Below are 24,316 nucleotides of genomic sequence, written 5' to 3' on the forward strand. Positions count from 1 at the left end.
TCCATGTCCCCTGTGGACTGCAAGCGTCCCCAGGGGTACAGCAGGGGGGCTGGGACAACTTCCTCATACCCTTCACCCTGCCCCCGCATCACACAGTCTCCCCACCCTCCCTCCCCATCCAACCCACTTCCTAAACAAACTGTCCTCTGTCCCCCCAGAACTTCTCCTTGAAACTCAGCAGCCCTGAGAACACTATCTCCCTAGCAGCTCCCCTACCTGCCTTGCCCAAGACCAGAGCAGAGACTTCTAGCTTCTTCGGACATGCCCCTACTCAGATGCTAAAAGCCCAGCTCCCCTCGGGCTCACACCACCCAGCCTTGCCCCCTCCACCCATCCAGGTAGCGGCCTCCAAGTTTTTCCCTGTGTTCAGTGTCTTGTCCTCATCTTGGTGACTTCAGAGTCCCCCTGCATGACCCATCACACTTCATAATCTCATGACCCCCAAGGTCCTCTGCTGCCCCTTCACTTCAGCCACCCACTCCACCCCCCAGAGCCACACCCTAGACCTTGTCCTCACCCAGAAATATGCTGCCTTCAAAACCTGGATTCTAGCTCCTGGCCCTGGGAGCCGGCTTCCAGTCCCTCCAGTGCTCACTCCCCTCTCAGTGCCAGGGCCCAGCCCTTCAGCCTCTTGTTCATTAGGCCCTCCTCATTCGCCTGGACTCCACATCAGTCATATGAACTAACTTCTCAAGAGCTTCTCCGCCTCCCACCCCACCAGCAGACTTCCCCTCAAACCCCCCAGGCGAGGGGTGATTTTATATGCAAGCGAGTAAGAACCTGGAGGAAAACCTAACTGTCAGACTCCATCAGGACAATCCCAGGGTTACCGTCTAATATGGGTCCTAACTAAAAATAAACATACCATATGATCCAACAATCCCACCCCTAGGCATTTATCTGGACTGAACTCTAATTTGAAAAGACACATGCACCCCAGTGTTCACAGCAGCACTATATACAATAGCCAAGACATGAAAACAACCTAAATGTCCATCGACAGATGACTGGATAAAGAAGTTGTGGTATATTTATACAATGGAGTACTATTCAGCCATAAAAAAGAATAAAATAATGCTATTTGCAGCAATCTGGATGGACCTAGAGATCGTCATTCTAAGTAAGCCAGAAAGAAAGAAAAATACCATATGATACCACTTATATCTGAAATCTAAAAAAAGAAAAAAAAGAGGACACACATCCCCACTTTGAACTTGGCAGATTCCTCTGCAGCTCACCCACACATTAGCCCTCTTCCCAAGTCCCTGACCAAACCTCCACCCTCTTTGTTCTTTGTAAGCAACATGGCATTCACTTGGCAAAGCTGCTTGCAGCCTTGACCTTGACAAACCCATCCCCACACAAACTCATCTTCATTCACTCCTCTCAGAGAAGGCGTCATTTCTCTGGTTCAAGGCCACCACCTCCAGCTGTGTGTGTTCTTGAGTCTGTTTTCTACTATCTCCTCCTTAACCCTGCTTCATTCTGTCTGTCTCTCTCTCTCTCCCTGTCTCTTTCTCCTTGACTATGGGGCTTGCCAAGAATAGCCTGGTGAGACTAGTGATACGAGTTGAATTGTGTCCCCTGCAAAAGATACATCCAAGTCCCGACACCTGGTACTTGAGAATGTGACATTGTTGGGAAGTTGGGTCTGTATAGAGAAAATCACACTAAATGAGGTCAGGTGGACCCTAATCCAGTATGATTGGTGTATTTGGAAAAGGGGGAAATTTGGACAGAAGGAAGGTGCATCTATGAGCAAGGGGTGACAAGGGGTGCCGGCAAACACCAGAAGCTAGAAGAAGGAAAGGAGGATTCTCCCCTAGAGCTGTCAGAGAGAGCATGGCCCTGCCAGCACCTTGAATCGGGACTGGTAGCCTCCAGGACAGAGACAAGGCCTTTCTGCTGCTTTAAGCCACCCAGTGTTGGCACTTTGTTGTGGCAGCCCTGGGAAACTCATACAGCTGTTCCCATCCCAGCTCCGCTACATCCGAGCCATGTGCCCCGGACATGCTGTCACTCAACTTCTCTCTGGCTCAGTTTCCTTAAAAGTAAAATGGGAATGATAGCAATCACAACACCTGTTTCAATAGCACCACGTACGAGGCTTGAATAGATTATGTGTGAAGCATTTGGAACAGTTTCTGGCACTTTGGTCGGTGTTCATGGCTGTAATTATTATTGTTGACTACATTGTTAATAGCACTCAGTAATGTCAATTGCTCTTAGGATGATGATGATTATCATTTTTTATTTTTAAGTTCTGAATTTGATTTTTATTGCTGCATAACAGATCACCCCAAAACTTCGCCACTTAATACAACAATAAACATTTATTATCTCACATGATTTCCTTGGGGCCAGGAATTTGGCAGCAACTCACAGCTGCCGGGTTCTAGCTCAGGATCTCTTAAGAGGCTACAGACAAGAGATTGCCTGGGGCTTGACGAGGATCTGCTTCCCAGACGGGCTCACTCGGGTGTCTGGCAAGCTGGCGCCGGCCGTTGGCCATAGGCCTCAGTTCTTTTCCACGTGGACCCCTCCATGGGGCTGCTTGAGCACCCTCCAATATGGCAGCTGGCTTCCTCCCTGCTGAACAATCCAAGAGAGCTAGGTGGAAGCCACAGAGTCTTTTATTATTTTTGTTGTGCCACAATAATCTAGTAGTTATGGGGGTTGGCCCTGTTCACCTGGGGAGGGTGTGAATTCCAGGAGGAGAGGTCCAGTGGAGGTCATCCTGGAGGGGGACAACCACAAGTCCTACAGGGTGTGGCAGGGGCTCTGAGTTCCGTGGGAGTTCAGATGAGAGGGAGAGAAATGAAGGTTAGTGTGCTCAGGGTACAGATGGATTTTTTGTATAGCTTGATCTTGAGGGAAGTCCGTCACCATTTCCTTCTCACATTCCGTATTTCCATAGCACTTGGAGAGAGAGGGTAGGACTTTCATCCTCAGAAGGGCAAGTTTGAGGAAAAGTTTAAAAGGTGTGAACAGGACTTATAAGAGGGATAGTAAAAGGGAGACTGACATTGGGTTGGAAAAGAAGTCCAGAAATAGGGTACAAGAGGCAGCCTGGGCCGGCACAGAGAAAGTCCCCAAAGCCAAGTGAACGTGCTGAAACTAGCTGGAGTAGGAAGCAAACGTTAAGGGCATAAGGCTTTGGCTAAACACATTTTCAAAATGCCTGCAGGCTTGTTTGATGTGGGGGATTTGAGGCTAAAGAATTTTCAAAGGTGAAAAATAGCCTCCTCTAAGAGACATTCACTTCAATGTGAGCATGCCCGGGGGAGGTCCAGGCAACACCAGGAAACAGAATTTAATAGCTTCCTTATATCAGGGTAGGAAGCTCAAGTTGATAAGACAATTAGAATCAAGCATCTCAGTTGGAGGAGAAGCCTTCCCAGAGGAAACACTGGAGCGGGAGATAGTCTGTGTTTACACAGCACTCGGGTGATGTCTGCAGTTTACACAAACTGCATCCTCGGGCAGCTGAAGATAGACCCGCCTGACCTAGAAAAACCCACATCTGGTGCCCAGCCAGCGCCAGGAGGAAGTGCCTGCCCAGACCCACCCAGCCAGTGAGTTCAAAGCTGCTCGGACATGGACATGCCCGGGGCAAGGGCCACCCTGACACCAGACACTCCAGTGATGGGCAAGTCCACGATGGTCACTTACCTATCACCTTCGTGCCATGCACAGAACTACCTATTCAACTCCTCCAGTTAGGTCTACTCATTGAGATGATAATAAAACCTAAAGTTTGTAAATCAGTGTGGGGTCCTCACATGCTCCCAATGGGACATTGAATGGTTCGCAGTCCCTGGAGTGCACCGTGCTGCTGAGACAGCTGGCGTGAGTCAGGCACTTCTGGATTCGCATCAGCATCACCCCCTGAGTGTGACCTTGATGAGTGCCCTTTACAGCTCAGAGCTTCAGTTTCCCCAGCTGGAAAAGGGGGACAAAGCTGAGAGACGAGAAGCCCTTGGACAGTGCCTAGCACACAGCGAGCACACACAGACAACCACCACCAGCATAATCTCATTATTCCATTATTATTCCATGCCTCTTAATCTTCATCTGAATGTTATTCCCCAGCCCAGAATGCCCTCATTCCCATTCCCCCTCTTCCCCTTCTCTTCTTCCAAAACTCAACTCGAATACCTCCCACCTGCCTTCAGAGTGGCCCCACCCCAAGCTCTCAGGCCAGCTGACATGCTCAAATTCTCCTGGCTCTGGGCAGCTGTCCCTGCTCCCAACCCAGCACTGTAATGGCTGGTTGTCCTCACCCACTGTAAACACCTGGTAGACTCATTCCCCTTTATGCCCTGTAGCATGTAGCACAGTGCCTGGCCCAAGCAGGCACTCCTCACCCATCCAGATGATGTGTTGCTGGCCTTGTTTCGCCATCCATAAGTCAGTCCCTCACTGTGTGCCAGCAGCCCCAGCAGGCTTGCTTTTGCCCTGGACCATCCACAGGAGGAGACTGGCGATTGCAGTGACTCAGGCCACTGGAGGATGAGAGGAGCCCAGGGTGGTGTGGAGGGAGGGAGGGCCTCCTTTCCAACAGAGCCTTCCTCCTTTCAACACAGTGAAGCCCGAATTCTCACGTTAGAAGGAATGCTTTTCCCCAGGGAAGGTTTTAGGGGTATGGAAACAACTAGCCAGGGAATGGTTGTAGCCTAGACTTTTCCTCCCACTTCTGAAGTCTTTAATTCAGCCTGGATCCAGCACCTCAGGGAGTTCTCTAGAATTAAGGAGTGTCTTTCACAATCGCTAAGACTCTGGGCAAAGTCCAGGGTCCACCGTGTGATTCAGAGGGTGGAGTGGATGTTATAAATTATACATTTGCTTAAAATAAAATCCATAAAAGAAACAGTCTTCTAGACCTGGGTTCAGCCATCTGTCTTAAGGGAGTTGCTTTCTGACAGGCAGAAGCACTCTGGTTCCTTAAACCTTTCAGTGTCAGCCCAGTCTCCCAAACATGCAGTCCCCAAGCCTCCCACCCTCTGAGCCTCTGTCCTTGCCCTCATCCTAAAGAGACTCCTTGTTTTCCAGAATTCTCCAGATGGTTCTATGCATTCTCACACTAGCCAGGTACTATCAGTGCACACCTGAATTACTGAAGCCACCTCCAAGCTGCTCTTCCTGGCTGCTGTCTTGCCTCACTCCTTCCCTCATGGGTACCAGCACCAGGGGGATCATCCTAAAATGGTGCACGTGGAGTCCACTCCCTGCTCAAAAATATTACAGTGGTTCTTGTTTAGCAACAGAATAAAATCTTGACTTCATAACCTGGGATCCCACCCCTTTCCAATCTGACTCCACCATGCCTCTTTAACCTCAACTGTTTGGTTCTTATCCAACTGGCTCCCACATTGTCCCATGCATGTGACAGGCGCATGCCCAATCTCATTCCACCTGCATGGAATGCCCTTCCTCACATCTTTCCTCAGAACCAATCATTCCAGGATTTTGTCCCCATCCCATGGACCGGCCCAGGAAATAGCCACCAGCTCCAAGGAGCTGTTGAGCACTTAAAATGTGGCTAGTGACACTGAGGAACTTAATTTTAAATTTTATTTACATTTTAATTAATTTAAATGTAAAGACTGATACTCGACTTAGGTATTGTGGAACTTTTAAGTATGTTTGGGACAATCTGGGGTTGTGATTCTATTTTTTCAACTGTAAATTTTATGAAACCTAAACACAGACCAGATATCTTCAATGAAAATGTAGCATTTACTGCAACTGTAAAAAATACACACTGGATTTTGAACACTTAGTTCAAAAAAAAAAAAAGAAAAATGTAAGCCATCTCTGTAATAATCTTTATATTTATTGATTACATGTTGAAATGATACTTTTGATATATTGGGTTCAATAAACTACATTGTTAAAATCAATTTCACCTTTTTTTCCCTAACATAGCTACTAGAAAATTTAAAATTACGTATATGGCTTGCATTACATTTTTTATTAAACAGCCATGCTCAAAACTCTAGGTGCCTGAAGCAATGATCAGTATAGTACATTTAAAGCTTAGCATACACAACTTTGCATTTTTTTAATCATTATAATTACACAGCAAAATCATTACCACTTTCAATCCCCAGGGCCTAGCAGCAAATGCTACCATTATCTGACCCCCTATCTTGGGCAGGCACTTCGCCGGTTTCTTTATATGTTATCATCATACTTGGTCCTCTCAGGAGCCCAGTGAAGTGTGGGCATCCTTAGCTCCATTTCTCAGATAACAAACATGACGCTTAGAGTTTCGGTGGTTTTTGCCAGGACACTCATGGTAGGTACGTGAGGTAGCAGAGCTGGGATTTGAACCCAGCCCTGCGTGTCTCTCGCTGCTGCTCTTGGCGACCCCAGCGCCTGCCTGATAGGGATGGGCAGCTGTTGAGAAGTAAGTTCTAGTTTTCCCTGGCCCACCCAGGCGAACTTCGCTGTCCTGCTCGCCCCACCGTGGGCAGGCTTCTTGATTGATGTGTGTGATGGTGTGTGATGGTGTGCCCCAATCATCCCACCCCACACACACCCTTCAGCTGGTTCAAGTCACTTAATAACCCATAAGAGGGTGTTATCCCGCCACTGCATGTTAGCAGAGGGTACAGCACCATCCAAGACTCTGGTTCAGACAAGTGGGGCTGAGCCAGAAGTCCCTCGAGTCACTGCACACGTCCCTCCAGTCCCAGGGTGCTGCAAATCCAGCTGGCAGCCATCAGAAATTGCAGCAAAACAACTTGAGAGTAGCAGATGGTGCACACCCACGTAAATCACACACACGTACAATATGACATACCAGCCGCGAAAGGGACAGGGTAAGCTGGCTGTATCCCTGCCTCAGAGGCCCACGTTCTGGTGCAGCGGGCGGGTGAGGGAGGGGACAAGGACAGTCCAGGGTGATCAGTGCTGGGATGCAAGAAGCGAAAATGCTGCAGGACCTCAGAGGCCAGGTACCTTGACCAGACCAGGGGGGACAAGGGGAAGGAAGGAAGGAAGGAAGGAAGGAAGGAAGGAAGGAAGGAAGGAAGGAAGGAAAGGATGGGGCTGGGGCAGGGTGGTGGTGGGGAGGTCAGGGCAGGAGAGGGAGCAGGGGAAGGAAAGGATCTGAGGCAGGGGAAGACGGCCTGAGGAGCAAATCAGGGAGAACTGTGGGTTCTACCACTGCCGGGCAAACCAGAAAATGGCTGGTGCTGTTGAGATGCGCATAACATCCACCAAGAGAGTCATTTGTCAAAAGAAAGTCTCCCTAAGACAATGCTAGTATTCCATGAGAGGATTACGCTGGGAGAAGGAGGGAAGGCTGTTCAGAAACACCTCTTAGTCCCTGGCTATTGCTAAGGTGCCTGCTACTATTATTTGTTCCCTCATTTATGGAGAAGTTTAAATAACTAAGAATAGGGCCATGGAGGGACATATCTTTTGGGGGCCCAAGACATAAATGGAGGTACATTAGAACTCATTTTGCTTTTCCTGGTGAGTCTATTGGGTCATGTCTGTCCCAGGGGGAGTTAAATAGCCCCCCAACCCCAATTCCTTAATTGTTAAAGCAAATTAGCCAAGTGTCTCTGTGACCTGCTGAATCTCTTCTTAGAGAGAAATGCGCCTAAAGCAATAGGTGTTCATCTTTTATGTTCATGTCTGAGCACCTGGCGCTTTCTGCCTTCCAAACAGCACATACAGAGCTCCCAAATTGCAGAGGATGAGCTTTGCTTAAGGGCTTCACATCCTGCTTGAGGTTGTGCCCCAGGACCCCACTTCTTCTTGCAGCTGGGTTTAACTTCTTGGGGTAGCTTCCTTCGCTTCCCCTGAGGTCCTGAGCAGAAATCCAGGGTGAGGGGATGACTGAGGTTCGGTCCACAACACATTATGTGTCTGCTCTTCTAGTAAGTGCTCATTGACTTAGTGCCCAGGGTGGCCTTGGGAAGGACAGTGATGCCCGAGAAACTGGCAGGCTTTTACTAGAGGGGCACAAAAGTCCCCAGCAAGGGACTGGCTAATGAATGACTTAAATACAGTGTTTCAGCCGAACAGTCACAAGTTTCCCCTACTGGGATCCACTTCAAGAGCCTGGGTAGCTGGACACTTCTGAGGTCTAGTTTGGGCCCCATGTCTGTAAAATGGGGGCAATTTAGGTGTTATCACACCCTCCCAGCCAGTACTGCCCTAACTCCAGGCAAGAGAAGCCCCCACCACCAACCTATGCTTTAGAGGGTCCTACCCTGGCCCTCTTCTAGTGCTGTCCCTACTCCAGGCCAAGGCCAAGGGACCCCCCCCCCCAGCCCATGCTTCCCCCTAGCCAAATGCCAGGTAGCCAGGAGCCCAGAGTTCCTGATTCAAGCAGGCCAAATCCGCTTCCCTGAGTGTGAGTCTGTCCTAAGGGGTGACTGCACCACTGGTGCACCACCTGTAGGCTCAAGGGTTGTTCAATGGAGGCTGTTGGCAGGAGAGTGCACAGAGCATGGGCACGTGGGCTGAGGCATCCTGTCGTTCCCATGGACAGATACTGGTTCATCAATTGGACAAGCAAATACTTTTGACAAAAGGAAACGTGGTGACATTGACTAAAAGCCTGCTCTGTCATTTTACATAATTCCCCCCAAATACTTAGATTGTTAAACCCACTTTACAGATTAGAGAACAAAGGCCATGCTCTTAATGCACTGTGCCAGCATCTCCACTCGAACCTCAGCTCTCTGGTTGGGGTGATTCCCCGTGCTCCCTGTGCTGGTGGGAACAAATAAACCCTGCCCTTCATCAGAGCTCAGATTTGGAGGACAACCCCTATCACACATGTATTTTTCTCACTCTTGTATCAGCAGACCCTTTCTGGGGACACACCAACTGCCGTGAGTGAATCTGCACACAGGAAAGAGAAGAGAGGTGTTTAAACCACAGAAGGAAGGGCTCAGAAAGTACATGGGAGCATGTTCTGACCAGGACAGTACAGCTAAACCTTCCAAAGGGTTTTAAAGAAGTTTGGTAGCTCTGTCCTCAAATAATCTAAAACCAGACCTCTCATTTATGGACGGAGATAGAGTGCATTTGTTCTATCATTTAATCCTCAGGACGTAACTTTATGTACAAATGCTCCCGTTTTACAGATATGAAAGGCAAGGCGCAGATACGTTAACTCGGTTCTCCCCAAGTTCCCACGCCCGGACTCCATTCCCTCTCCGGGAAACACCACGACTAGCAAGCAATCTTGATATGCTTCGTAGGGTCTAGCCAGAAAAGCAGATGACTTCAAGTCACTGCTTAAGGCTGTTTTTCCTATTACCATTGTGTTTATTAGCAAAAAAAAAAAAAAAAAAAAAAAAAGCAATCACAGTGCAAAATCGCTTGACACACAAGGAACCGCTTCTCTTGGCTTTTATTTCTTCGCCATCTTCTCCTGGGTGGGCCTGACATGACCCCCCCAACAGCTGGGAGAAAGCTAGTAACTAAAGCTAGATTAGACCCTCTGCGGCCATTACTCATCTTCCCTAGACCTCTGATTCTGTGATTCTGACTCAGCAGCTGGTACCTCCCCCTGAATCCCGCCAGGTGCTAGCTCTTCTTTGCCTTAGTGGCTGACGCAGGGCTTTGGAGACAGATGCGCTGATGACACTATTTGCTCCGGGAAGCCAGGCTGCCACCGTCTGACCAAGGCCACGGGGACCATTTCTCTGTGCCCCTGGATGAGCCCTTACTGCTTGATGGTTAAGTCATCCCGGCATTTATACAGAGGCAAAGGCTAGGTGTATAGGTCCTGACAAGTGACACCACCTGGCTGGCCAGCTAGCCAGGGGTGTGGTTCCTGGTAGCAACAGGTCGCAGTCAGCTAGCCCATGTTCCAAGGAAAAGAAAACTGAAGCGGCTGGACTGGGAGCAGAGGATTTTAAGACACAAGAATCAATTGAGACTTTGCAGACTTAAACTTTGGAGAAACAGAACTTACGTTAAAGAACATTTACCCATTACTGCCACTTACAGGCAATTAAACATTAAAAAGTATTCCTCATCTTTAAAAGCTGTAAGGGAAAATAGAAACTGAACAGGATATTTTGTTTCCCGGAAAGGATCTCAGATTTACAAGAAAAGCCTTGTGTTTAGTGTTATATAAATAGACTGCCCATAAATGCGTCAGATGCAGTAAGCAAGGTGTTAAAAGAGTTTCTATGAATGGTGGACGGTATCTTTAAGACACAGGCCACTGACTTTGGAGAAGCTAAGTGAGGTCACAGCTGGTCAACAGCAGCTCATGGGTCTTTCTTGGAGGCTGAGAAAAATGTAGCCAGTAATTAAAGTCACGTTTTCCATTAATAACAACGGCAACAAAACCCACTGACAATGGAATTCCACATGCCGAGTTTCTTACAAAACTTTCCACATGCGAGGCTCACGCTGGTAAGGGCACCATCACATTTCATGACAAAATTTGCCTTTTCACATCGAGCACTCAGTAAGGGAACGTCTGGGGATGGTACACCACGTAAATATTGCCATAAGCATGGCTCCTTTCTTATTTCTACATCAACTGCCCGGAACACTTCACAAACCAGAGGCTGAGCTCCATTACAGAACATCTTACCAGAATCAGCCCAAGAGCTGGTAAACTTGGAGGTGGCAGTTACCCCAAAAGGGGCTGGAAAAACAGACCGGCCAACCAACTAACCAACCAACACACGTAACAACTGGACTCTATGGTGTCTCAGGGTTAAGTACAGTTAGCTGTTTGTTTCTCAAACTTGATCTTCATACACCTGGGGACCCAGGGCTTTACCTCGATTTTGGCATATCAGGAAGAGCTCCGGATTCAGAGTCAAAAGGGGGAGGTTCCCAGCTCTGGCTCTGCAACTGGCTGGGCTGAGTGAGGTTTTGAGCACTCAAACTTTTTTGATTCACTTAAATTTTTCTTCCCCTCAGCTTCGTCCTGCCATGGGAGTGAGGTTAATGCTGGGTGTTCCTAATCAGGCTATTGTGAACAGAATGAGATAAAGTAGGTCAAAGTGCTTTGGGGCATTTAACACATTACACACACATACACACACACACACACATTACACAACTGTAAAGGATTTGTATTTTGGGAGGGCTAGGGAATTCCCTTCTTACTCTGGTATGGAAAGGAAGATACGAAAAATCTGTGCCTGTTTTATCTGTAAAAAAGAATTCGAATTCACCTATTTTATGCTGGTGCTGAGATAGAACAGAGTTGGGTAACGATAACCTGGATATGTCATCATCCTTATTAGAAAATTAACACACGGTTTAACCATCAAGTAATGTGACTGATTTTTAAATAAACATATCTAAATGGGTGTTGTCCCACCCTGAGGAGTGAGTAGTCACCTTGGCGGCCAAAACTGTTCTTTAAATTATATTTCCCATCATTCCCCCCCAAAATTTTTTTTTCAACTCATCTTTTGGAATTGTTCCTAGAGCCTCTGGCACATTCTTCTAGATATGTCTGAGGGTGACAAATTTTTGTCCTTTGTGGATAGTGCTGATTTTTGTAAACAGCTCAAGGTTATTTGGCATGAAGTTTGGTAAATGAGCTTAAGTAATGCCACTTAAAAAAAAAAAGTGTTGGTTTTTTTTTTTTTTAAAGCTATGACTATAAGACAGCAAAGCTGTTTTTCTTTCAGTTCCAACATAAAGTTCCAAGTAGTAGATTTCAGGAATTGGCAGTATTGCTAGAAAGGGTTTGTTCCATCCTAAGGCGACCACATTAGAGGAGAAAAGCCATGTTGGAAATGTATTTCTACATTTTTTTAGTTACATCTTCATTATTTATCTTGCAAGCCTGTTTGCCACTAGACTTTGAGTTCCCAGAAGGAAAAGAACATTGCAACTAATTAACTGTTTAATCATTTTATCACAGTTCCTCAGGACATCTGAATCCCTCACTAGTGTATGGATTAACTGGCTAACAATACAGATGTTTCCAATGAATCACATCTGGGTCTATTGGAAATAGAGCACCCAGCAGATTCAATTCCAACCAAAAGACCCTATATTCCCTTAAAAAGTTTTTTTTTTCAGTTATGAAACAATTTATCTGAAAATTAAAATATCACTAGTATCATTACAATGTAACCTAAAGTCACAGCTAGAGTAGATCTGCTTTTGGTGCAAATAATTTAAATTCTTAGTCTTATTTTAAAATAAACATAATGGCTCTTTCATTCACTGAATATTGCACAGAGTACTTCAATGTTAAATGACGCCAATGACTTCTTTTACGGGAATTATTGTCTTCCCTATCTCACTTTTTATTGTGGTGAAATTCACGTAACATTAAATTCATCATTTGACCATTTTAAAGTGTACCGTTCAGTGAATGACTCATTACCACTACCTAGTTCCTAAATATTTTCATCACCCCAAAAGGGAACTGTGTACTCATTAAGCAATCATTCCCCATTCTTCCCTCCCCTGGCCCCTGGCAACTACTATTCTGCTGTTTCTTTCAATTTGTCCATTCTGGGCATTTCACATAAATGGAACCTTACAATATGTGGCCTTTTGTGAGTGGCTTTTTCATTTGGCATAATGTTTTCAGGGTTCATCCACATTGTAGCATGTGTCAGTACTTCATCTCTTTTTATGGCTGAATAATTCCATTGCATGGATACACTACATTTTGTTTATCTATTCATCTGTTGATGGATACTATGGGTTGTTCTCTCCTTTGAGCTACTCTGCCATGAATACAGGTGTACAATTTTCTCTTTGAACACCTGTTCTCAATTCTTCTGGGTATATACCTAGGAGGGAAATCGCTGGGTCATATGGCAATTCTGTTTAACTTTCTGAGGAACCCCCAAACCTCTGACTCATTTTTATGCTCATAATTTCAAGGTAGTTTGACTACTAGCTTGACTACCTTGGACCCCAGGCTGGGCTCAAAGAGGTCTCTTTTTTCGGAAACACTGCTCGGAGCAGCTGGGCTTGATCTGAGCCAAGCCTGTTCCAACACAAGGTTACAGGCAGGGCTTTGAACAGCTTTCTCTGCTGCTCTACCTGTCACAACACGAACTGGCTGGGCAGGAATACCTTCCTGCCTCCCGGGCATCCTTGGTTCTCCACTATGTTGCATACACTTCTGGAAAAAGAAAAAAGAGAACTACCTAACTCATAGGCTTCCCTCTTCCTGTTTTTGTAGATGAGTTCAAATTAGCATCTGGAGTCTACGCAGAAATGGTGCTTAAGAGTCAGTGTTACAGCCCAGCCTGGGCAGAGTTTGGTCCTTTCACAGGTGGAGAACAGAACCTCCTGAACACCAGCTAAGCTCTTCCACCCAGGGTAGACTTTTACCATATATTTTGCCTGAAGGCACCGCCTAGTGACTCTGACCCCATCAACCCACAGATACTGAAGTGGCAACTACGCTACTTTGTAGACTGTAGATTGTCCACCCCATGGGCTTGGCGAGGACAACAGGAGATAATCCTACTGCAGTCAGTTTACTGAGTCATGAGGCTCCTCAGCCATTAACCTAACCCGGAGAGTAAACTGATTTTTAAATTTAAACCCGCTCATGAGTCTTTCAGAGTGCTGACCTCTTTCTTACCTCAATGCCTGACACACAGACGTCACTGAGACAGGGAAGCCCTAATCAAGGAGCGTTAGGGTTGTGGTGACAAAACCAGAGACCGATTCAAATGGCTTTTTCCACTTGAAACTAGAATACAAAAAATGAAGAAGTTGGCTTTCGGGGTCCTTGCTGCGTAGTCTCTCTGCCAAACCAGCTGTCACTTGTCGTTTGTCTCCTGGCAGCCCTTCAGGTGTCTAGGCCTGAATCTGCCATTAGGCCAGGAAAAAAAGTCCCTTGGCTGGTCATATCCTCTGTGCTGGCAGGAAACCTAAAATTTGCCGGCTCTTGTCCCCAGTTTGTTTGCTTATCTGCTTCCTTGTAGGGAAGAGTTTGCATCACAGTGTCCGGTTAAGGGGGATTTTCACCATGACCTCACCCTCCTGCAGCTACCGTCAAGACTGCAGCGCGGCCACTCGGGTGAGACTCCACATCAGTGAGACACCAACAACCCACCCCCAGCATATCGCAGATTAACATCAACTCCAGGTCTTTCTCCTCAAAAGAGGGTATTTGCAGAGGTCCGAGAATGCCCCCCCCAAAAAAAAAAAAAAAGCTGCAGGTGAGGGTGGAGGAGAGGATTGATGACGTTTGGTTATCAGTCTGGGCTTGGGAGAGCAGAATGTCAAGGAAGCTACTTTAAAAAAATGCACGAAAACCTTTCCAAGCTCACGCTCCCCGTTTGAATAACATTGGCGCCAATGGGCACGAAATTAGGCGCGTGGACGGTGACAGCAGGAGGCGGGCAAGTAACCGCAGAGTAAGAGCGGCAAAAGCGATTGGGGAACCCAAAGGGCAATGTCTGGGATGTGGTCTCCGGCCTCCAGGGCTCCCGGAAGTTGCCCTTTTGCACGTAGGTGGGTGCAGCTAATTAAAGGGAAACATAAAGTCTAACTCCCCACGCGCGCGCCCCGGCGGAGGCGCCTGGCCCCTACCAAGCTCACGTGACCACCCAGGGCCCACCCTCGACCCCTCCCCGCGCGCGCGATCGGCGGCGGTCGCGGGCTCGCGATAGAACGTGAATCGCCGGTCCAGGGCGCGGGGAGGGGGAGCGGCCGCGGCGTGCGTGCGCGCCCCCGGGAGACAGCGTGCGCGTGCGCGCCCCCGGGGCCACCGCCCCTCCTGGGCCCGCCCTCCTGCCCTCCCTCCCTCCTCCCTCCCTGGCTTTCCCGGCCCGCCCTGCCCGGCCCGCCCTGCGAGTCAGTTCGCTGGTTCCCTCCCTCCCCCGACGCGCTCGGGCCGCCGCAGCGCTCCCCGCCCTCGAGCCGCGGTGCCGGAGCCGCCCGCCGCCCGAGGAGGAGGTGGAGGGAGCCGGAGGGGCCCGCCGAGGCGGCGGCGGCGGCGGCAAGATGGCGGACTTCCTGCCGTCGCGGTCCGTGCTGTCCGTGTGCTTCCCCGGCTGCGTGCTGACGAGCGGCGAGGCCGAGCAGCAGCGCAAGTCCAAGGAGATCGACAAATGCCTGTCCCGGGAGAAGACTTACGTGAAGCGGCTCGTGAAGATCCTGCTGCTGGGCGCGGGCGAGAGCGGCAAGTCCACCTTCCTGAAGCAGATGCGGATCATCCACGGGCAGGACTTCGACCAGCGCGCGCGCGAGGAGTTCCGCCCCACCATCTACAGCAACGTGATCAAAGGTGCCGGGCCGGGGTCGGAGCCGGGGGACGGAGGGCCCCGGCCCGGGGCGGCCGGCGCGGGGCTGGGCACCGCCCTCGTTCCCTCGGTCCCTGCCGAAGGACGGGGCCCGGCGGGCCGGCGAGCGGGAAGGAAGGGGGCGCGCCCCGGGCATCGGCCCTGCCTGCCCTTGGTGCCCTCGGCCCCGGGGGGAGGATGCCTGGGGGCGCCCAGCTTTCCCCCTTCCCCGCGGCGGGGGTACGGCTGGTCCCCCACCCCCACCCCCACCCCGCTGCTGGCCTCGCCCCCTGCGAGAGGGAAGTGAGGCGAGCGGGCTGCTTCTGGGGGGGGGGGTGACCTCTCCTGTCTTCCCCCGCCCAGGCGAGGCAGGCCGACCCGAGAGCCAACCCCAGTCTCGACACCCTCACCCCACGCCCCGGCGCTGCCCGCCGAACCTCGCCGGCCCGGGTGGGTGGGTGACCCGAGTCACATGGGATCGGGTCTGCTCCCAACTCCCTGCTTCCTCCGTCGCCTCCTGAGCCAGGGAGTTCTGGAACTGTCGCAGTAAGGAAACTTTTGCCCGAGACTTTGGTCAAGGGCGAAGGGTGACAGCTCTCGAGCCCTTTGGGACAAGTATATGAAACTTGAGAGAGTCCTGTTTATTGTGTTGGCGTCAGGAAAGGGCAAGACCCATACAGTTAGTCTAAAAAAGTTAGCATCAGTGGTTTTTCGCCCCAGTGTCACGGTTGGGCAGGATGTTTGCCTGTAATCACAATGCAACACATTCCACTCTCCTTTTGCTTAATAATAACTGGGGGCGGGGGGGGGGAGCGGGGTACCACCACTTGCTTCTACTACGTAAGTGAAATTGTGCGTTGATAGAAAGCATCTTTGGCCTAAAAGTAATGCGGAGCCTGTGCAGGTTAAAGACAGTGAATCAGTATCAGCTTGGATCATAGGCTCGGCTTGTTTGTCAGTATTTTTGAAATTAGGGTAAAGCTTTGTTCGTAAATGAAAAACACAAGCATTTTGTTTCTGGACTTTCAAAGAATTAGAGAAGAGGGATTTTATTTTGTCATTTGAGAGAGAACCAGCACTCATTTTCCTTAGTATCACGTTTTCTGCTTTATAGAAGGCATTTTGACAAAACTGAGGTACAGTGCCTGCTACTTAAGGTGCGTCAGGGTTCTCTCAGTTGCATCTGGGTCGCAATTATCTAGGAATTTGCTGCAGATTTCAAGCCTTCTTAAGCAGTGGGTTTTTTTTTTTTAAGTGGGAATTTTTGTTCAGGAAGTACTTAAGTCACTCTTTCGTGTCACTTTTTTTCTCTCCCAGTACTGAGTAGAGGAAAACTGCTGGGGGGGGGGGGTTGGGAGGGGAAAGCATCGTGGGGTAATGACAGGGAAGAGCACTAGGCCAGGAGCTCACACACCACAGCTAGCCTAGTACTTCTGTAGTTAAGGTGTAAAAAACAGTTGTACTTATCCTCCCTTAATGTTTAGTACAAAACTAAGGTCTCTTTCAAGGCCGAAGACTGCTTAGCCAGTCGTTTAATTGAAGGTACCTTTGTGTTCTGATGCAGCTGAACTTAAGGAATCCTGTCAATGGACAGAGTCAACATGTTCATTGATTATGGGCCAGGTCAACACCTGGTTCTTAATGTGCACAGGCTTCTAAGTGTGACCTACTTTGCGTCTTGATTATGAGATGAAGTCACGCACTAGACAGCTACTTTTTGAGTTGGCGTGATCAGAAAATTGATAGCAAAACATTTTTTCATTTATCCAAACAAGTCATGTGATTGTTAAGATGAACTAAAGACAACAGTTTAGTGATAGAAGTAATGGGTTTGGATGAATCTCTGTGAGTTGAAATCTCTGTTTTTGTATCTTTTTTGCAGTTGGTCTTCTCCTGTTAGGGATGTCGAAGGCCATCCTGTGTCTCACAGTGATTTGGAGCTTGGAATGGGAGAAGTTTCTGAGCTTTAAATGTGTTCTTGACTCAGTGTTGGGCTAAGCAAGGTGCTCAGGGGCCACACAGAACACAGGGTGATAATGTTTGGTTCTTGGCATTTCATAAATAAATATCTCTTCTAAAATCTTGCTTGTAAATCTTCAGAGCCTAGAAGTCCGGCTTTGCAGCATAATTTCTTTTTCCTTCGCTAGTTTTGGTTCTCTTGTGACTACCTTCTACCCAAAAGTTATTTTATAAATTAGAGCATGTCAGGATCCTTCAGAAAGAGCCAATTGTGTTAATTGTATTTGCTTTTTAAGGCTCTAATTTTATGACTGAACAGCTGTTAGTTTTTTTTTACTCTCTGGGAAGCTACTCGCTCTTGTTTTGATGTTGGTCTCCATTTTTGGAGGCAGTAGGCCTGGAGTACTTAAGTTTAAGGAAATAATACTAGAATCAAATCTCTAAGAAAAATCTAATGACTCCCATCACATTATTTTTTCCTTTTTTTTTAAACAAAGGTATGAGGGTGCTGGTAGATGCCCGAGAGAAGCTTCACATTCCTTGGGGAGATAACTCAAACCAGCTGAATGGAGACAAGATGATGGCATTTGACACCCGGACCCCCTTGACGGCCCAGGGAATCGTGGAAACTCGAGTGTTTTTACAGTATCTTCCTGCCATAAGAGCATTGTGGGCAGACAGTGGCATACAGAATGCCTATGACCGGCGTCGAGAATTCCAACTGGTAAGAGATTTGGTTCTTTAAATGTTGTGATTTTACTTTAATGACGTTTATTAGTGTCTGATTCAAACATACCAGATACACTGACTTCTACAATATAATGTATCTATCCAGAATTTTAGCCTTAGAAATTTGGATTGCTATAGAGATAAGCTTTTTAAACTAAGCAAAATGAAAATAAGGTAAACCCCACAGATTTGATGAAGTTGTTATAATTAGTTGCTCATTTTTCCTTTTTGAAAGTAAGATCATAATGATTTTCTTAGACATTTTTATCTAATTTTGTTCTCCTTTTGAAAGTAATTTCCTCCCAATTAGAGCAACAATGTTGATCTTTCTAAAAAACTGACCTTTTACTTCTGGATTAAGAGTTCAGTAACTGAACCTAATTGAAATGTGCTTTTTAATCTTTAGAGGTATTTATTTCATGATACAGGTTAATGTATAAAAAGATTAAAGTCCTTAATGTGTAACAGTTACTGTGCTTTTTGTATATTTGCAAACTATGTGTTTTTTTAAGGCTTCTAAGCACATTTTACAAAATGTTCCTTAAAAAAGAAAAAAATCTGTTACTTTCTCTACCTTTGTTTCACATGGAAAGCACCTAGAATTTATTTTACATTTATTATTTCTACTTTGTCTTAAACAAAAGTCCCTGTAAAACTTGGTAGCTCTTACACAACATTGAAGAGAGAGTGGAAGATAAAAGATCTGATCTAGGTTAAAGATACAAAAATAATAATTGAAATAGATTTTTTTTTCAATCAAGTGTTTTGTAACTTAATTGTGAATGCTCTGATTGTGTTCGGGGTTTTATTTGCCAAAGACCGGAAAGATGCCAAGGATGACAGCAATCCAGACAGTATGCAATTTGGAAGGAGTTCAGATCTAAAGTGTTTCACTATAATATGATCAAAATAAAGTGACAGTTAAAAGTAAAACTGCTTAGAAAGTTGTTTGATGATGTCACCAGCATTAAAGCAATTCACATTTATGGGTGTGGCTGCAAAATGATGCACAGCCAGCAGTCTTTGCTGTTACAGTTTGTACTCAGAAGCAGTCTTGGCTGTTGAAAGTTCTAGAAAGTGTTCATGATCACTTTTGATAAAAGTGAGACCTGAGTCTTTGCTTTCTCTGAATTACGGCTCATGTGTCATACAGCCTAGCACCTGATTATGTACCGCCTTGTATAGCTCTCTTCGGAGTGTGTAACTTGTCGAGTAGTTTATGCGTTAATGAAAGGCAGAGGCTGTCTCACATAGCTGTTAAAATTCAGTAGCTGGCAGCATTATATGTTGAAAATTATGAATTTAAATGGACATGTAACCTCCATCCAGTTCTCAGATTGGTAGTTAGTTCTTGTCCTCCACACACCCCTGCTCATCTCCCTTTACCCTCCCTCCTGTTCTAGGTGCTGCTTATTCTCCTTTCTTCTTAATTCATTTTCTCAACAAACCACACTTTTCACTGTAAATTTTCCCGGGATGTTTTTCATCCTTCCAGGCAGGGAAGAAACATCCATTTGTAATAGCGCACGCTGCATGTTGAGTCAGTGAACAAGCAAACGACTGTACTGTAAAGTTCTCTGTAGGGAACTTTTCCGTAAGTGCATTTAATTGAAGTTGGACTTCACTGACACTTCTTGAACGATAGGTAAAACCATTCAGAGTGAGGACCTGCAAGTTCTTAACTTGAGCCAACTGATGCTTTCAGAGCAAAGAATGCCTAAGGACAAGAAGAGACAAGGTCCAGAAACACTTTCCCTGATAAAAAGTAGAGACACAAGAAGAGTGGCAGGGAGAGATCTAGTTTTAAACTGGAAGACAAGGATTCTCATCCTGTGTGTATTCTCAGCATTGTTAATGGTACCTGGCGTGTGCAGTAGGTGCTTAGTTATTACGTTGGATTAATGGCTCTCATGCTTTTGGATGCTCTGTGGTGCTTGGCATGGTGTCGAACACTGGGAAGGCACTTTGCTTATTTAAAATTTTCTTCAAAGTCTCGTCAGTTCCTTCTTTTGTCTACATACAGCACATCCCCAAGTCCTGTCTTCTCTACCCCTGAAAAGTCTCTTGCATCATTCCCTCCTTTCTACCTTCCATTTTTGTCCTACTACCTCCTGCTCGGACTCCCAGTAATCTTGTTCAAACATAGTATGGATTTGTGCAGAAAACTCTGCTTATTCTCCAGAGCTTCCAGAACAGAGTTCAACCTCATAATGTGAGTCAGGACTCTGAACAAGCTTACCTATGATTCTAATAATCTATTTCATTAGACCACTCCACCTATCCTATAACCTCTCAAATCCCACATACCCTGGTTTTCTGCATCCCTGGCTATCTTCACAGAGTCCCTCTGCCAGGGTATTTCATTCCCATAGCTGGGAATTCATTAGGTCTTACCCTTCACCGAGAACAATGCTGAGCAGCCTTTCTGTGTGACTGCATGTGGTCCGTGGCCCCTTGCATCAGGTTCAGCTGGAACCCTTGCTTAAACAGAACACGACACACTTCCCTAGACTCTGTTCCTGGAATTGGGAAGGGGAGCGGTGATCTGTATTTGTAGCAGACAGCCATAGGCGAGTTGGGTGGGTTTGCTCTCTGGCCACAGTGCCTTGGGGTCCTGAGCTCTCTCACATGAAGCATTCCCCGTCCCCCAACCTGGAGTGCGTCTCCTGAGCCTGCGCGCTCGCTGACCCTCATCTGGTGCCTCACCTAGTGTTACGGTTCTTTGGTTTGTGTTTTGTTCTCCCTGTAAAGCAGAATCTCCTTTGGTTTGCCTTTTTTTCCCCTTTTTCTCTCACTAGTGTAGGGCCTGACACTTATTTCCTCATTTTTCACATTGTCAGAATTATATTATTCTAGAAAAAAAAGAAACAGTCCACATTTTTTCTGGGAAATGTGAGTGATTCTGTATGTTTGTTAGTTTTCCAAGGGATGGGAAATTCCTGTATTACAGAATCAATTTTTCTTTCTTGTTACATTTAACAGTGTAGTATATTCTTGAGTCTTGGATAGAAAAAGTAAACATCAGGGAAAAATGGGGGGATTTAGCAGATAAAATAACTAAAATTAGCCTTTTTGGTTTCAACCAACACTTGGTGGTTAAACTTATTAATGCAAATTGAAATGCAGGAAAAATGGGGGTAGTTTTTAAGCCTCTCTACAGCTTTTTTGCTTAAGATGAACGACTGTCCTTTGATCAGTCTTGGGGAAAAGGGTAAGGCAGTGACATCACAGCTTAGGTTTTTAGCAGACCATTCGTTTGTTAGTAATAACTTCGGGTGCAAACATGAATGTTTTCTTTCCCCAGTTCCCAAAGGCAAACATTTCCTTTTCCGGTTAGTTTTATTATGGGCAAGCTAAATAGCTTGCTGTGGAGAAAGAAAAATCTAAAGATTCACGTTGTTACAGCTTATGGTGCCTTTCTCCTTCTTATAAACTAGCACACTGAGGATAATATATCCTAAGAAGTGATCTCTTATCAGTCTCGATTAAATATTTGTAATGCTCTGCTTTGGCTGTACATGCACGAGAGCCCACCACTGTACTGAGGAGATACCTCTCTTTAGAAAACCGTATGTGACCGTAACTAGGGCATTTGCTAACTTAGATGACTAAAAAGATGGGAGTCAAAGGTTGGCTGGGAACTGATACAACTGGAGATACATGGTGAAACTAACCAAGTGGCTAGGGATCACTGCCAATTAAAATTTGTGTGTGTGTGTGTAATATACAGGTGCTTACACAGGAATATAAGCAAAATGTATAGACCTGGTTATATAGGGCAAGACAGTGTGTGACACTGGGACAAGCACTCCTAGGTTCTGTGGACACTTAAACGTTGTCAGCATTAATACAGCTTCCTGTAATGATCAGTCTTTTCTTTGCAATTCCTGCCACCAAAACTGTCTTCTTTGTTATCATCATACCTTCAGTTAGACTTCATTTTTCTTACTCAAATAGTACAGTTTGTGCCTGGTGGTAGTTACACTTCGAAAGCTGATGAGCTGGTTTATTCATTAAGACAGAGCTTCCCTCAGTCTGTGTAACAAAGTAACTATTAAGCCTCATGCACTGGCCTTTGAGAAGGGGCTGAGTACTAAGTAAAATAGGAACTCAGTTTGGGCTAAAGTATTTGTTTATTTGCACTGCGGCATGGCTTTGAAATACTGTATAGTTAGAGGCATTTGTTTAACACTAATTTGAATTTGCTTTAAAGGGTGAATTAATTACTACTTTCAGTTGTAAACTATTTTCAAGTTTCTGTTGGAGAAGAATTTGGTCCATTTCCTTTATGTATAAAACCTAAAAAGGACTTTGACTTCAAGTTGCTAAAAACCTACTGATTCTAGGCTTGGGGTAAAACATTTCAGCCTATATAACAAGAATTGTATATTACATTAGAGATTGTAGATATTTTTAAACTTAGGTCTCTATAGAATTTGTTTTTGGTGAACTTGATGAGATGTCAGAATGGTTACATTTTATCAAAAACTTGGAAACTCAAGAGTTGTACTACCCTATACATTAAAAACAGGATGTTTTGGCAAGTGCTTATAGTTTTAATGTAACTTTGTGTGATTTTGTGTGTGTGTGTAACACACATACATGCACACCTAATTATATCTCTTGATGTGTTGTATCAAGTTGACATGTTCATGTTTACATCGTTTTATTTTTTGGTAGAAACTTGACTAGCTGTGGGATGTCCAAGCTCTGGGTGCTGAAGAGGGATTGTAAAATACTGTGCTGCTTTTTATATTATTACCATTTATTGCTGTTCTATACTAGAATGTGGACCTAAGTCAGGAGAACCATTTGTAAGCTTGCTTTTAAGAAGAACGCGATGGCCAAAGGTGTCGGTACATTGAATAGTCCCTGTTCATCTTTCACAGATAGGCAGCAGCCCAGACAATTCGCCATATCCTGTCCTATTAGCTGAAAACAGGTGCCAGTTTTTTTTCTACAGAAAATTAATTCAAGAGCTAATAATTAATTACATAACTTTTTAACAGTTTGTGTTTTACAGAAATTGCTTTGTCCTTTTCAAAGGATGTTAATTACTTCTATCACATATATTATCATTTAATCCTTAAGAGGGAGAAAAAAAAACCTAGAATATGAGCTGTTGTCCTCATTTCACAGATTAAAAAATTAAGATGCAGTGAGGTTCCTTCAGATCCCAGAGGTAGTAAATGGTGTGAGGGTAGACACTGGAACCTCGATCTGCTGACTCTTGGTCCGCAGAGCTGGCCTCTAAACCATTTGGCAAGCACTCGTGCCTTCTATCCGTGGAGCATTCTTTCCTTTCATTACCAGCCTTTTCTGACCAACACACGTACACCCAAATAGTTAACGTTCCACTAGTAAGTTCTAGCAGATTATTTTAAATATCTGTAAGGTTTTCTTAGGAATACATAGCATTACACTAATACTGACATAGTTCTCTTTGTATTCTGAACTGTTCATAACATCTTTGTGCCATTCCTTTTTCACTATATTAACTTAGATTATAGGCATGATAGTAATGGTAATAATTTTATATTTAATGGTAAATTTACTAACTTTGGTACAGTTTATCCTAACCACCATGCTTCATGATAAAGGCTGTTTGAGTGTTCACCTCCTTGAAAACTACTAGTGACCCTCAACTGACGTTTCATCAGTGAACATAGTTTTTAATGTACCTTGAAAAATAGAAGTTTAATGGCAACCAGTTATCTGAAAGGCAGCAGTATATTCTTCTAGGGAAGTGACATTTGGAAATTGGCATGTGTCTGGTATACAGTTGCCCAGATTTGCTCTTGGTTTGGAGAAGGGGCTGTCAGAGCACTTTTATTCTGTTGTTTTTATGAATTCCTTTGCAGTGTTTCTCATGTAGTCGTCACAGATTTCATTCTGCTTATGAGTATTCCAGATTGCAGTTTGTTGCAAATTTTTGTTCCAGTTAGGAAGTACCTATTTCTGGAAATTAACTGATTTTTATTTCTTTGTTTGAAAGTACTTTTTTTTTTTTTCAGCTATATGATAAAATTCACTTTAGTCTGTGTTGGGAACATACAGTTTTTTTTGTTTTTTTTTTACAAGATGCTTTTTTTTTTTTTTTTTTTTTGAGATTTTTGTTACATCCACATTAACATAGCATTATTAGAATGAGCTGATACGGATCAAGGAAATAGCTTTGTTTTGAGAACTGAACTTTAGTGGCCTTGGCTAAATTTACCAGTCTCTTTCAGTGATAGTTGTTCATCTTAATCTCTCAAATTTAATCTCTCTTCCTTTGGCAGAACGAATGAAAAAGATTTTTAAACTATTGCAATGGGTGAACTTTTTCATCCACAACTACTCTGCAACAGATGCAGAATACTTAAGTAGAATTACTGTCTGCTGATTTATTTTGGTTTTTGGTCCAAGTCCTA

The 24,316-nt window shown here is 45.5% G+C and overlaps 2 protein-coding genes across 7 annotated transcripts in view; one reads left to right on the plus strand and one right to left on the minus strand.

The window, feature by feature from the left end:
* RGS9 (regulator of G protein signaling 9) overlaps window positions 1-15,205 on the minus strand; it is a 112,645-nt gene extending 97,440 nt beyond the window's left edge. For 3 of the 6 annotated variants that reach the window (XM_074343526.1, XM_074343529.1, XM_074343531.1), the window contains exon 1: window positions 15,070-15,204. The gene's annotated coding sequence lies outside the window, so the exon portion shown is untranslated. Of the gene's footprint in view, window positions 1-13,567; window positions 13,679-15,069 lie in introns of all 6 variants that reach the window. The other 3 variants (XM_074343527.1, XM_074343530.1, XM_074343528.1) reach the window with 2 other exon arrangements.
* The window catches only part of GNA13 (G protein subunit alpha 13), a 39,115-nt gene continuing 29,500 nt past the window's right edge, over window positions 14,702-24,316 (plus strand). The window contains exons 1-2 of the mRNA XM_074343533.1: window positions 14,702-15,220; window positions 17,672-17,898. Of these exons, the coding sequence (XP_074199634.1) occupies window positions 14,938-15,220; window positions 17,672-17,898 (510 nt within the window). The 5' untranslated portion in view covers window positions 14,702-14,937. The remainder of the gene's footprint in view (window positions 15,221-17,671; window positions 17,899-24,316) is intronic.

Source organism: Camelus bactrianus, chromosome 16, assembly GCF_048773025.1.
Source record: "Camelus bactrianus isolate YW-2024 breed Bactrian camel chromosome 16, ASM4877302v1, whole genome shotgun sequence".
Classification (NCBI taxonomy): Eukaryota; Metazoa; Chordata; class Mammalia; order Artiodactyla; family Camelidae; genus Camelus; species Camelus bactrianus.